Below are 15,100 nucleotides of genomic sequence, written 5' to 3'. Positions count from 1 at the left end.
CTAGATAGTATGACTTACCTAGTCACTCCAGGTACGAATGATTGGAGAGTTTGGAAAAGTTAATGCATTGGTAGATCCAAAGATCCAAGTCTTTTTTTCTCTTAGTGACTTCAGCCTCCATGTTATACATCCTATAAGACTAACGCCTAGGTTTTAGGGCACGACTTACTCAGCTATTTACTATGAGTGATGAAATGTCAATTGATGAACTGTCGCTTTCTCAAATTGGAAAGACATTTGTTAATTGGGACGGTTTTTGTGCTCTATGAAGGTTTTTGCACCACGAAGTACGGTTCAGTTAAAGCAGTTTCAAGTGTCTCCCACCCCATACCACTTTTGCGCCTAGAACTCTATAGTCAAAGGCAAGTAAGATCCCGATGTGGATTCCATCAACCGTAGCAACTGTTCCAATCCTATGAAACCTATGAAACAGACGTAATAAATTCCTACTAGTTTCTTAACTTACCTGGCCGTCTTCTTTTGTAATGGTGAGTCTCAGATCATTCTAAGTAGCTACTACATTCCGCTAGTGGTAAAACATTGAAAACGAAGGAGTTCATACTCACAACTTGCTTAGAGGTCCATTCCATATTTCTTACGTTCGCTCAAAGTAAAAGAACTCCAATCAAATAACTTTATTATATTGTTTTGCTCAGGATGAATACATGCAGATAATCCATAGGGTTGTTAATGTTATGTAGACAAGATGGATGTCTAATTGCTGGCATAGAATTTCATTGAAATCTCACGAAATCGTTTCGGACACCCAACCCGAGGGACTTTTTTTACTTGTCGTATTCTGAAAGATCCAATAGAAGTTGGAATTAAATAAGGCAGAGCAGCATAGTGCATCTTGAGGATATAGAAATCTCAAGAACATGTACTCTCTCAAGTAAACCTTCTACCGAGTCGATTTGTATAGTCGGGTCAAAGCGACATGAGTGTAGTTGTGGTGCATTTGCGTACGCGCTCAAAACGGCGCGGTGGAGGGAGTAGTTGGAACCGAGGAGGGGCCGTCGCAAACTGCAGCGATGGCTGGTGTCAACAAGGGTTTCGCCACTCTCTTGTGCTGTTACCCAGCGTCATGCTGAAACAATGATGTTCGAACCCGAGAAGAGAAAGAACAAACGCACAGGAACTTGCTCGTTCAAGGATGGTTACACATTTCCAAAATCTCCTTTATTACTTTGGGATTCGTATTGAGCAGCCAGAAGTTTAGTGGTGGGCCATTTGAGCAATTCTCACAGCGTCCTCAGAATGCTGGCAGTTTTTGCAATTTTCTATCCTCTGACAAATAAGTCAGAAACATATCGTGGGATCAGAACGACGTGAAACACGGTCCAGCTGCGTAAGCAGTTGCGCTTGAAGCCATGCTTGAAGCTTCAAGCTTGAAGTGCCATGGAGCGTAGTGGTTAGGAGCCAGGGATCCTTGCTAGCAGCATTATTCGTTGCAGTTCGTATCACACCTCGATTCTAACCGCTATCTCCACCGCTCCTAATTCAAGTGTCCCTGCTAAATTTTGACTCACCCTCAATCCTCTCTCGAATCAAGTCACAAGGGAAACGTCGACATAGTTGTTCTTGGGATTGTACTTCACACAAAGCACCACATAATAAATCTAAGACACTCTCAATGTTGTCTTCTGTTAATTTCAACGGATCACATCGTATGGGATAGAAAGTTAAACATTCACTATCTTTGCATTGTTATAGAAACAAATTCGCTGTTGCTTCTGCGATTACTGAAATCACATTTCTATCGAATTCTGTTATATGATGGGACCAGTAGTTTCCTTGTAACTTATTCAATACTTCAATATTTCTGAGATCGCCAGACTAGACTAGTACTTTTAAGTATTTTGTGTGTGATATTCGGCAGAGCCTCGTAAAATATTAAAGGGAGAAAGATTTATTCCATCAAATCTTTGATGCACAGGTAGACTAGTCAGAGATCATATCAAACGCCGAAAGCTTTCCGTGTATTTGCGTACTTTCCACAGCGGATTGGCAGTAGGCAAAGAAAACGTTTAAAAAGAAACATCTGTTTTCTTATAACACAATTAAATTGATTAAGTACAGCAGCGGTGTAAAAATGGTTCAATTCTCTGCCATCGGCCAAACTTACAACACGCTGTTCATAGCTCCTTATATGTACATCATGACATCCAGTTTTCTGGCACCCATTGGGTATCGTTCCTCAGTAATTCCAGGGCGTCTGTCAATCTGCAAAAAATGCGGAGTTTTGAGAGTAATGCCAACCTGTTAACTCGATCTGCTACCTCTTGAATGTCACGTCCATATTACGATTCATTAAAGTGAGGTGGATTTGATCTGCATGAGGTCCATTGGCAATTTGATCACTTTCAGCACAAACCTAAAGAAATTTCAGCATCTTCCATATATCATATGCGTAAATACTAGGAGACGGTGGTTCCATCTCTTATTTATGAGATTTACGACAGCTTCCCTGCAAATGGCATAAGAATAAGCACATGAACACTAATATAGGTGTGCAACCGTGGGTAGCGCACCTGTTCAACCCAGTGTACCTGTGGCGCAGTTGCGTCCCAAAATGCATCGATTTGAAAAAAGAAAAGAAATGAAACTCGGAAGAATGAAATAGATACATAACAGTCACGTATTTTCATTTGGAAGCTTGATTAGTCACGCAAACTGGAGCCTGAATGAGGACCTAGCTGGAGCCTCTTGCACTTTCCAACGCAATACTAATATCCCCATGATAATCTTCTAACTATAACGCGTGCGGATTTGTTCAGCATTGCTGACATTATGTTATGTATGATAGAGCTAAAAAGTGCGTTCTCTGTGTAAACCATAATGTCATTGCTTGACGTGAAAATTCGAGGACCTTGAAAGGAACAATTTAATGCGAAAGGGAATAGGTACCAAATGACCGCCATTAATTCTTGGCCATTTGCAGGTGCTATTTCCTTCGCACGCCCACTCCAAAACCTCTATTCGCATGGAAAGAACTCTATCAAGACCCATGAGAAAAAGCAAGATGGATAGCGTTCATTTGCTGACTATGTACACGATATTTCCAAAGCGAGTTTTTTGTGCGGTTCGCATCTCATATGACGGTTATAGACAGAAAACAGCTGACACCTTTTGGGGAACGTGCTAACATTACTCATCATTACAAATTGCAAAGGCAGAAATGCTGCAGAAACTACAAGATCCAAGAGGATTAGAAAATGCACATTTTAGCTAGTAGTGGGAACACTGAGCACTACTCAGAGGAAACCAATCCACACACATAAGAAACTACCGTACCAGACTGAGCTTTTGAGGACCCCTCAAGTCGTGAAAACTTTCTAAACCATCCCATCTTTATAAACAACGACTCTTATGAAAATAGAGAAAACAGTACATATTAAAATTGAGACATGCCTTGCTCAGCTGATCCACCGGTCGCTTGTTTTGCCGAAGATTCTCCAGTTGCAAAAACTCTTCGAGCTGAGGAGGGACAATGTGCACCACAAAAGGCATAAACTCAGAGTTATAGAGATGTGAAAGTGCTTGAGGCGCACAATCCAACACGCACATTCGCCCACTTCGTACCACTGTCCGCACTGCGTCAGCGCATGTCCCTTGAAAAACAACAATAATCGCTCGTAATCAAATTGTTTAGATAAAGGCCTTCCTACCATACAGCTGATCGTCAAGTTCTCCCCATTCTATCATCCCTCCATTGCGTATCTTTCGTAACATCTCCTCCTTGGTCACGAAATGGTACTCACGACCTTCCTGTTCACCGGGACGAGATTGTCGGGAGGTCACTGCAAAAACTACTAGTGAGGAACTCAATTTTACTAGAAACCGGTAAAGATTCTCTTAACGCTCGTTTCGTAAAGCAACGTTATATTATACATAATATGAACAAGGAATGATAGAAATACGTTTTTTTTTTAAACGATCACATGATTTTAATTAATTATTTCGGACGATCGCACTTTAATACGAGAAAACGACCTAACTAGCCCGCAATATCGGAAAAAAGGCTAGCAACAGGGAAGAAGGATAGGCCGTGTCACAATGAGCAGCGATTAAATTCTAATGAAGATGAGTGAAAGAAAAACAAACAAAACTGATAAAATATGTGCTCAGTCGCCATAGTAAATTCAAGGTTGAGTCAATTATACTTCAAAGAAAAAAAATGGGTGACCGGACGAAAGATACAAGTAAAGGAGAAGACGAACATCGGTTTCCAGAGTAATTTCATTTTGTGGAACATAGTACGCGTTCCCCTTTTCATCACATTCTAAGTTTAGGTGAAGTGAAGGAAGTCTGCTTACACTGTTGCAGAAAATGCCGTATTCCGACATTAAATAACACTAAAACAGTTTTCTCGTTGTACGTGAGCATTATATCAGATTAACATCCTGAATAAATCTATCATTTTTAGTGATATTTTAGTGAAGTAAATATGAAATGTGTCACCTAAAAGGTAGTATCGGTAGCGAATAGAAGCGCTATAACTGGAATACTTAGTGCAGGAGAAAGTAGGCGGAAACTCAGCACTTCTAAATGAAAACAAGATGGAGGGACATAGGTCCCATATTTGCGTTAGAAAAGAAGGTAAACAGAAACAAATGAGAGACTACAATGCGAGTGAAAGGTGAAAGCTGGGCCTATTTCCACTGGAGAATGATGGATAATGAAGGATATAAGAGCGAAAAGGTCAATGGTCTTACACAAAATTATTGGTATAACTAACCAATAACCTACATGGAACAACAGTAGCAAAATACTGTGGTGCAGCTCTCAGCAACATAGATTTCAAAGTCCTTCGTCCCACACCAACAGCGCCTAGTAGTACGAGCACTCTCCTTCCAAAAGGGCACAACATTGCGACCTGTGGAAAAGGACAACATCATCATGCACAACTAAGTGAATTAAAAGGACAAGAAAAGAAAGGACATTACCTTCTCCTTCGACAACGACGCTGGAAGGTAGCCAACTCTTGACAAATCATTCACTTTTCGTGCCTAGAAATGCAAAACGCTATGCTTGAAGAAAGACCTTTCAAGTTGAAATTGCTAATAGCTGGACATAACAACGACGGTGCAACAAGCTCTGACTAGCTAACAACCAAAATGCATGGACATGTGCAACATGAACACGAATTATCCCATGCATAGAATGCACTAGCGCAGCACATATTTAATAGCAGTAGTTAACAATTTATATTGGCGGATGACGCGATTTTGTGCGAGCTAGAGAACTGACCAATTGGTCATAAAAATGTTGTGAACAACAATAAAATTTTTCTATGTAAGATATTTCAACCCTTCAAGAAGTTCAGTATTGATGTCCACGACCAGCTACAACAGATGCCTTTCAATTACCTGTAGCCAATTGTCATCCTGGCTCATAATTTGCACAACATCTCCTTTTTTAACGTCTATAGACAGCCATCGACAAATCCGAGAGTCATCCGAATCCGAATTATAGTCGGCATTCACCCGGTAGAACACCTAAGAAGAGCAATCATAAGCAAAAATAGCCTATCATGTGTCCGAGTCGAAATGAGCAGCAATTATACTCACAGATGGAGCTCCGTGAATGGCGGCAGGGACGAGCGTTAGAGTTATGCGCCCTGTCAGGCCGGAAATCGCCGAATGGTGTAACGCGGTTTTACCATTTACATGAGTTATAGTGTCACCTGGATGGATGTCATGATTTGCAGAAGCATTTACTCGCGTCACAACAAGTTGCCCAGAGATCAGCTCGACTTCGATCTGGAATTTAATGATCATGATCAGTTCCTGGAGCAATCGACGCCAAATAGTTGGACGCTGCGATATGGATTAACCACGCCTTTGTCTTTGCTTTTCAGCACACCACTAATCATTAGTTAACAGTAACGCAACATTATCCTACAAAATTGAGTTTTATAAGGAAATCTGTAGGCTTTAACTTGGCCAGATGCATCTATAGATCCAATTAATAGCCCAATAAAACAAAGAAGAAATAAATACAAATAAAAATGATGTGATGGTGTAAACATACCTGAAATATGAAAAAAGTAATAAAAACAAATTTGAGTACAAAATCACATGCTGAATTGAGTGTTCTAATGAGAGAACAAGAGGGAAAGTAACAACCAGAGATTTAAAAAGAAGCACACTTTATTAATTGCACTTAATTGATGCAACTAATTGTAGTTAAAATTATTATCGATCGAACGCATCCGCTCTCTTCACCAGGTCAATTCATCGGCAATCCAGAACAGACGTTGGTTTGCTAACTTGAAATAACGCAACCATTGTTTGTTACTAAGAAAAAAGATAGCCTTTCTCAAGAGCACTCATGTTGCAGTGCTACATTTAGCAGCTTCTTGCTTTTAACATTCATGTCTTTGAGTGAGTTTTTCTTGGAAATAAGAACCAGTGAAACCAGAGCTGACGCAATGCATATACCTTTTTTATAAGATGGAAGGTCGCACATTAAAGACATTCCATAGAAATGTTTTGTAACTGCAGGAAATTGCGGACTCTACGGTGTTGAAGGCAGAAGCAACCAGTAGTCTTATCAGCGGTTAACCTTGTGAAAAGGCGGGAGTTCCGGGAAATGGTGTGTCAGGATCAATCAGAAAGTCAGAAAATGCAGTTGAAAATAAGACTGAAATATTTAGGAAAATATTTTGGAGATAACGAGAGAGCCAAACACCTAGTATTAAGTAACAAATCACGTAGGAGTTTCTGAAATGATTAGCAAAAATTTTTGAAGGAAGACAGACCTCCATTAGTCCCTCCCTGAAGTGCAGGATGCGAAGATAAGAAAGGTTCTTTTAAAAAACACCAGCAAGAGGTCGCTACTACGGTAAAAGGGTGAAAAAGGAAGAAAAACAAACTGATAATAACGAGAGAATGCGCATACACACACAAAAAATATGGCGATATTACCCGGGAAAAAATGTGTGAGGGAACAAAGTGGCGGAAAATCCCATTTCTGACTCGAAATTATCGAGTCTGTGATTCCCAAAATTTAAAATTTCAGGCATCTTGGATTTTTTTTTCAAATTTCGTAAATTTCAGCGAGTAATTCGCATTGAAAGATGAAACCATAATGTTTAAAATATTTGGGCATAGCGGTACAACATTCCTGACAGATTTCTTTCTCTTAGAGTCACTGAATCCCAAACTTTGATACCCTCAAAGTGTGTCAATCATCCAATCTCAGTGTCGATATACTCTATGACTACCACGCGCAAAGTGCAAACTCATCAAAAGTTGACCTTGTTGCGATGAATTAACCACAAATGAGGGTGCGCAGATCCTTGAGCTCAATCACATTAATTATGCCTAATCTGTCGCCTGCTCCGTTCCTACCACTTGACACTCCCCTAAACAAGACCCAGAGATAAACATTTACCAAACGGTTTTAGTTCATAGCAGAAGTTAATGGGAATGAAGAATTACACAGATGTCAACTCGTTAACATTAAATAATCATTTCTGGCTGTACGTGGCGATTAACGAACTATCCAGAAATATTTCCTGAAATCAGTGAAAACACTCAAATAGATCTGCTCGTTTGAAGAATATAAATGACTTCTTCGTTTTCGTAAATTCTACTTTGACACTTATGTGAAATACAATTTTTCATATTCTAATGATTAAAGATAGTCTTGGTAAGTAAAAAAAAAATAGAAATAAATAAGAAAATGCTGTCGTGAAATTGGAGACAAATTCGAACTAATTTTCCTTCGGTATTTTTCCAGTTTCATAACTATAGAAAAGCGGCTCGAGTTCTTCCCGGTGAACGCTGTCTACCACTTTATTTATTTTGTTTGTTTTTCAAACATAAACAAAGTTAGTTTCTCCAAGTTAAAAGGTGGAGTCGATACGTCTATGAGATACACAAATACTTGATATCACAAGAAATACAAGGGTACTCAAAATATCTCAGTCTTCGATACTTTTCCGCAGTAGGTTCGTTAAAAGTTGGAAAATTAACTAATTGAAATTTTAAAATTAAATTAATTAGCTACTTCGTGCGGGAAAGGTCAAATGTCTGTTAAGAAAGTTGCAACTTGATACCTGGTACCTGGATGCATAACTGTTTCGAATCTAATGTCTATAGAGGTGGTAGATTTCAATTTTTGGCTACCTGACCTCGTTGCAGTTGCAAGACTGTATTGCAATTAAATCTGTTTTTATTTGCTCTAATCAAAAACAGATTTAATTTTTGACTGTCAAAAATTGAAATTTACTCTACTCAGCACAATTGAGAGTCATCATTCATGTACGTAACGTTATTCAACCCATGAAGTGCTGACTCCAGAATGCAGCATAGAAGTGTGTAGTCATCATTAGGACCACATCATTATGCGTTGCGCAAACGCTGCCGCAACAACAATATTTCGTTAGAGCCCTAATTGCATGCTCTAGATGCGAAACAGAGACATTATTTGCGAAAGCGTAAGAAAGAAGATACAGCTTCAAAACAAACGGCATGCTGAAAAATGATCTGATCGCTGCGCTAAAATTCCACGCAAGTAAAAACTGAAAAAAAAGAGTAACTGCAGTTGTGCTGGTGCTTTTACAAACAAGATTTCTCCCGTGATTACTTTTCGCCTAAAACATCTATGCAAAATTCTTGAGCTTTTAATATTGAAAATAGACAAATTGGATAGAACAAAATGTGAAGTACACTGTGAAATGGACTGAAGGACGAAACATATGTGAGTTACTTACCGTGAGTTGTGAGTACGTACATATGTGAGTTACTTACTATGTGAGTTATAATACATGATTGCTTAGCACGTACCCTAAAATCGCACAGATAAATCCGTTTTCATGTTTGCCTAAAGACGCATGCTTTTTTGTTACTACCGCCTTTTCTGCTATTAATTTTAATAAACAAAACATTATAAAAAAACAACTATCTTAAGCAATTTACTGACAGCAATGGTAACAACACTCACTTTGTCAAGAGGACTTATCTATGGGATTTCAGGTTAATTGCTTGTCTGCAACTGCATCGTGTGGCCCTGCAAGGTGGCGAAAATCTCATTCATGTTTTTTCGATAGCATCTCTTAACACGAGGAGAACACAATAAATTTTATGACAATGCCAATCCTCGTCCACAAGGAGTCAGAGAACATCTGCCATGTGTGCATAATTGGCCATGATCGCACATAATTAGACTGAAAATTCCACCGAGAAATCGATTCCCCACGAAATTTTCAGCAGCTAAGAGCGATGCACTTCTAATTCTATTGCAACAATTCTACGAAGATTTTTTTTTGTTCAACCATTCAACTAAGCATCCAAGTAGAGAATCAATGCAGTGGGATTAATGGCGCTTGTTTGGGCATATATCATCTCCAGCAGTTTGCTACACACGTGCAAAAAAATCGATACTACTGCTAGTGGTTATTGAGCATGCAGCCGTACGAAAAGCCACCTCAAAACTCTAAAAAAGCAACGTACCCTCACAGATTTGTTGCGGAATTCAAAAATGAAGCATGAAATAAAATTAGGCTCGGTGATGTGACAAAAAACAGTACAAAAACAAGGGTTATTAGCGTAAAGAATAAAGTATACTTTTCAAACTTTTCTACCATTCGCTAACGAGAAAAAGCTCTAAGAGCGATCATGAGAGCAAAGAAAAAACGGATAGAAAACGACAGAGAAAAAACAGTAGCACTGGTCTTGAAAAGTGTAAACAGAACGATAGCAGAGCAAAAGACGATTTTTAGACAATAATTTCTAAAGTTCTGACCTTCTATTGGCACAGAACTTTAAAAAAAATACAGAAATGCAGGTAGTATGCGACAATAAAGATTACTGCTGCAGAGTATCACATGACACGGAACATTTCCTCGGATTGTTGCCAAAGCTTACATTCTCACTACATCAGCAACGTAGAAAATTTCTCAGAGTTTTTTTTCTAAAAGTTAAATCGAGCAAACTACATATATTTCAAGTTAGAAACGCATCATCTCGACTCCAGGATGGTGCGCCAAAGAGTCATTGTCCAGTGGAATCGAGAAAATAAGTTATGCCGCTTTTATTTTGGGGACAAAACTGTGATGAATTCTTTTGCCTGCTTTTTCCTGAAGATCTATTTAAACATAAGTACAAATCTACACCTCATTACAGCATTTCATGATACTTGAAATGTTTACAATGAGTTTTTACGTAAAAATCCGTCTTTGTCATTGTAAAGTAGGAACTGGAGCATGCAACGTTCTGACAGCCCACTATTTAAACTTCGAATCGAATTCAACTCAATTCTGTAGCTGCAGCGGGCATTTCGGAGGTGTCGCTAGAGATATTAAAGATCTATTTAACACCATTGTTGGGGACAATTGCGTTAAATAGATTCTATCATTTGGCTTTCTCACTTTCTGCTCCGTGTGCTCCCAAAAGTCATATCTATCCATTGCACTAGAGCAAAACTATCGTAACATTTTAATCACCATAACCGTATACTGACAATCAGTAAACAATTATTTATTCAAATAAGACAGTCGTGTACTATAATATAGCAGCATAGAGACATTTTACTGTGATTCCATTAGTCTTCCCGCAAAAAGACTGTGTAAATAAACTCAGATTGAAAGTTAATGAATCCTATGAATTTCAGAGTACATGGATTAAATCGGTAAGAGATATTCTATGTTTTATGCTTAATTTCTCTAAGCAGCTGTTTTTAGTTGACAAAGAACAAACGCATTACACAACTGCTTGACATCGTTTACATCACTGTTTACAAGAGCCACATGTTCGGTGTACTGTAGCAAATAGTACTTCTCTTGCGAATACTCATGTTCACAAGTGGTTGCGACATTTACTTGCCGGTTAGAAAAACGCTTCATTAGTTCTGCCGTGAACGCCAAGGCCGTGATAACTTCAAAGAAAAACTCAGCAGATTCCATATCTTTCGGGTTACTGTAACCAATAGCGCATCAAAATTTACCCGAATAGTTGTTTTCACCGATGAAAACTTCAAATCATGGAGCGAAGTGGTGAATTATGATTGTCTGGTGGAGTTAGAGAAAAAGTTGATTTCCGGGATACCGTAACAATTATCTCCTTCAGAGGAAAATTTGCGCAGAACTGCTACATTTTCTCTCGAACGCACAAAATCTCTACAGGTGCATTCGTTAACAAAATTACCTCTGAGAAATGCGATAGGAAGTTAATGTGAAATGTTTAGAGGTTTCAATAGGAAAACATGGGAGAAATGCTTAAAAAAAGCGAACAAATAAAGAAAGAAAACAGAACAAAATGGAACTAAACAAAGCTGACCTGGTTCAGTTGCTTCGCGTCGATGTGCACAACACGTGCCTGATAACCAGGGCTAAGTATCCTTCCGTTACTTACAGGAGCCATAGATGGGGTGGGATCCAACGATAGAGCATGAAATGTCTTTGTGGTTAGCACCCTCTCCGTAACAATGGTTCGCTTCTTCAGTCCGGTCTTCGGATCCGTAGTTACCGAATCCTGGATCTCCACCTGCTCATCCTTCGTCGTATCGTCATCGCACGCATTCGAGGTCGCGTCGGAAATGGCTACATTTGGGCGGGATGATTTCCCCTCTAGATGTTCAATTCGCTCCAGAAGTGCATGTAGGCATTTGCCAAGATTGTCTGCATTACTGCGTAGTGCAGCCAGTTCATGATTGTCGTCCATAGCAGTAGTGTGACTAGTCGACAGCACGAGAGTGGGCGGGTCTTGAAGCAGTCGCCTGTGGCTCGGCGCCCGCCTCCGCTCCCTCCCTTTCCCTCCTCTTCCACTGCTCTTCAAGAGGAGACGTCGAATCGATGCGCATGCCTCTATTTGCACCGTGTCGACGGGGTTGGTCTTGCGAGAGTTCTGTCCCTGAGTAGAAGGCGAGGAAATTGCTGGCGAAACCACTAATAAACCACCAACACCATGCGGGCGCTAACAGAGGAAAGTTGAGTTCCGCCTTCTCGCCATTCCTCAAGGCTCGCGGTGAGCAAAAAAGCGAGAAATCGACGTCATGTTGGAATACGAACAAAGCTAGCGAAATCATAAATCTGTTCTTGAGTGGCAAGTCACGTTGGACGAGTTAGTCTGCCATGTTCGTTGGTCCCGGCACGATGTTTCGCTTTATGATGTCCTTCTGCAAGTATCATTAAAACACATGCAAAATCATTAGGTTTGGTGTGTTGTCCCAGATTTATGGAAAGCATTTGTAAACGCAGAAATGCGGAAACAATCGTGAAAATTTGAAGACTCCCACGGGTAAACTTCACAGATCTGAAGTATAAGCGTAATTAGACAAGTATTCTTCAGAACAACTCTTTGCAAAGTGAAATTTCCTTCGCACTGAAATTCAAGCCTCGCAGATGAAAGTCGCAAATTTATACTACTGTGAAGAAGCGCATTTCTTCCAGGTGGGAGCACGCGCACACAATTTTTCCTCTCTCGATCTGAATAACTCCGATGTGTCGGAATGGTCTTTTTTTGAGGAAAATACATCCTTATTCAAGTCACAATTCTGATCCGGTGAAAACCCGCAAAATATCCTTTGTCGCAGCACTAACTGCTCGACTTTTTGCTCTTTTCAGTTCAGAATCGTTCTTGCTAATTTTTCCTGCACAACTAGCATTTCTGTTTTCGAAGATTAGGTGCTTTTGATAGATTGGTCGAGGTTTTCTTTTTCATATATCATTCTGGTGTAAATTCCAATGTGATCACAGACAGATGCACTTTATCGGCAGATATGCTGGATGTTCGAGTGACTCGCAAGGGATTCCGAGCAAGCGTTGTACACTACGTCGACACAAAAATATGTCTCCTTTCTTTGCTCCACCGGCGGCATTGGCGATTATCATCGTAGTGTGAAAACTTTCGAATAGCTGGAACTTACTGAACGTGTAGTAGATTGCTAATAAATCGCATTATCATCCTTTTTTTCATGATCCTCGTTCAAAAACAGCATGAGGTCTCGATGAAGGAGCTGTGCGGCCGCGGCTTTATGTGAGCCCAGATGGCCCGATTGCTTCTTCTCAGCGAACGAACAATGCTAATTTTATGCTGGATCAGCTGTCTCGTATATTATTTCTGAGAAATCGCTTTATGAATATCTCAACAGAGAATAGATTTATGCCCACAGCCATTATTTTGCCACTATGAATCATATTTCTTCTTTTCCGAAAAAAAAGTGTAGTGCTAAAAACACCATTAAGAACTCAGGAATTGCTGCGATAGTGAGCACATTGAACTTGCACTTTCAGCTGGAAAACGTTCACTTGGTATGTATGACTGGAGTGCCTAGTTCCGCTCTTGAAAGAGAACATAGTTCAGTCGATCAGCAGAAAAAAACAACATAGAGGAGAAAAAAAACTAATGAAAAGAAAAAAAGAAGGAAAGTTCACTCTTTTTAACTCTATCAAAATGAGAACCAATTGGTTAAAGAGACAACACTGGAAAAGACACGGTTGCCGCGAAGATCTATCTGCCCTACAAAAAATTCTTTTCTTCCTCAACAAGATCAGATTCAAGCGAAAAATAGTGACGACAAGTTCAACATTCCGAATGATTTGTTTGTGTTAGTGAAAGGGAAAATAAAAGACCTATGACGTAACGAAAAATTTCAAACGTTCACTTTAAGTTAAGTCCCTCGGACGAACAAAAACTGTAAAGTTTGCACTGCCCCACTTGACTAAGTAGCGTACTTTTCTTCTTTTTCAAAAATTCCCTTCTCAGATGTCCAACTGCTGACATAACAGTTGAATAAATAGGGAAATTAGAACTTCTACAGAGATTTCGCCAGAGTTGATCGCAATTAATTTCCGTTATAAATAAACAACACAACTAAAAAAGTAGTAGTTAAGCTGGTGTTCAATCAATAGAAATGTTAGTTCTGAGAATATTCTTGTTTTGGGGATAAAAACTAGATTAGCATCAATTTATTCGGGTTTTTTTCCCCTCATGTAGGAGGAGAGAGGCAAGAGCGATTTGTGCGAGGGAAGTTTGTTAATAAGGGCAAAAACGCTTCAAATTTCATTAGAAATTCATGAAAACTACAGCGAAAGATTTCCAAATCCATGCATTTTCGTCCGTTCAACTGCACTGCACTCTTTTATGCACATCTGTCCTTTCCAATATCCTAATGCCCTACATCCCAAAATAGCTTCTGACTAATGGCTGAACTTTTTCTCTTTGGCAAAAATTCTGTTTTCCCACGTTTTTCATGAATCCAGACTTTTCGCACTTTGTGTTTGCTTAGCGCACCATCTTCGCCCCCGCTTGATCGGATTCGCAACGTTGAACAAACATGTGTTCTTCCGAACGGAAATCGCTTAACAACATGGCTTGCGTTTGAAATTCTTGGAATCCGCGGGATCAATCAGATCAACTGAAAGCATTCACACATTCTCTAGAGCTATCAGGAACAGGATCGAATGTCGTAGGAGCGAGTTAACAAAACCGTGACAGCTTTGATACCCACCGACAGATGACATCACAGTGCGACTGCACTGCCGAATATGGAATTTCATAGCGCTTTTTACGACCTTGCTATATAATCTCGGCAAACATGGTAAACGCATATTTGCACACAGCAAAAAGAAATCCAACCCATGGCGCAAAGGAAGCCTCTGTTCAATTGACACGCACTTTCACACGAATCCAGTGTGTCTTCGAATATACGCATGGAAAGATCGAACGAAAACTAAAAGCTCGAACAGTCTGTGAAATGTTTGTTGGTTGGTTTTTTTTTTCTTTTTTCAGACATATAGGTCCGTTATCATTTAATTTTTGTTGTTTCCTCACAATCCATACGCATACAAAAAAGGAGAACAAGAGGAATATATCTCGTGAAATGATCTGAGACTGCGACATGCCCGAAGTGAGATCAGAAAGGCCAGCGTATGGTGCATCGCAGGATAATAACTATCTCAAAGATACCACGTTGTTGGAGATGCTGTAGCGCAGTCGGTAAAAAGCACCGCTGCGACTGAACGATCGATGATTTGAAACCGCCCTAATGCCAACCAATCCATTCATCTTTTTGAGGTTGATAGATTTGTACCAGGCTTGCCTCGGAGGATAGAAACACCGACTTGGCACATCGCTTAGCCTCTGTAGGTCAT

At 39.8% G+C, this 15,100-nt stretch overlaps 2 protein-coding genes across 3 annotated transcripts; both read right to left on the bottom strand.

The window, feature by feature from the left end:
- Positions 1 to 2,156: 2,156 nt before the first annotated feature.
- Positions 2,157 to 11,669, bottom strand: RB195_005001 (uncharacterized protein; the record flags this gene model as incomplete). Of its 2 annotated transcripts, XM_064177265.1 has the most annotated exons (10): positions 2,157 to 2,223; positions 2,280 to 2,374; positions 3,412 to 3,611; positions 3,669 to 3,800; positions 4,750 to 4,876; positions 4,947 to 5,009; positions 5,370 to 5,498; positions 5,571 to 5,762; positions 8,953 to 8,970; positions 11,286 to 11,669. In XM_064177265.1, the coding sequence occupies 10 exons, from the start codon at positions 11,667 to 11,669 to the stop codon at positions 2,157 to 2,159; spliced, it is 1,407 nt and encodes a 468-aa protein (XP_064034389.1). The 2 variants fall into 2 exon arrangements, with proteins under 2 accessions (XP_064034389.1, XP_064034390.1); XM_064177264.1 differs by lacking the exon at positions 8,953 to 8,970.
- Positions 11,670 to 11,682: 13 nt separating this feature from the next.
- RB195_005000 (uncharacterized protein) lies at positions 11,683 to 12,033 on the bottom strand (the record flags this gene model as incomplete). Its single annotated transcript, XM_064177263.1, has 1 exon — positions 11,683 to 12,033. One exon carries the CDS (start codon positions 12,031 to 12,033, stop codon positions 11,683 to 11,685), a length of 351 nt encoding a protein of 116 aa, XP_064034388.1.
- Positions 12,034 to 15,100: the final 3,067 nt, after the last annotated feature.

The sequence above is a fragment of the Necator americanus genome, chromosome I, assembly GCF_031761385.1.
Source record: "Necator americanus strain Aroian chromosome I, whole genome shotgun sequence".
In the NCBI taxonomy this organism is placed as follows: Eukaryota; Metazoa; Nematoda; class Chromadorea; order Rhabditida; family Ancylostomatidae; genus Necator; species Necator americanus.
The sequence above is the reverse complement of the archived record's forward strand: the minus strand, read 5'-3'. Positions and strand labels throughout refer to the sequence as shown.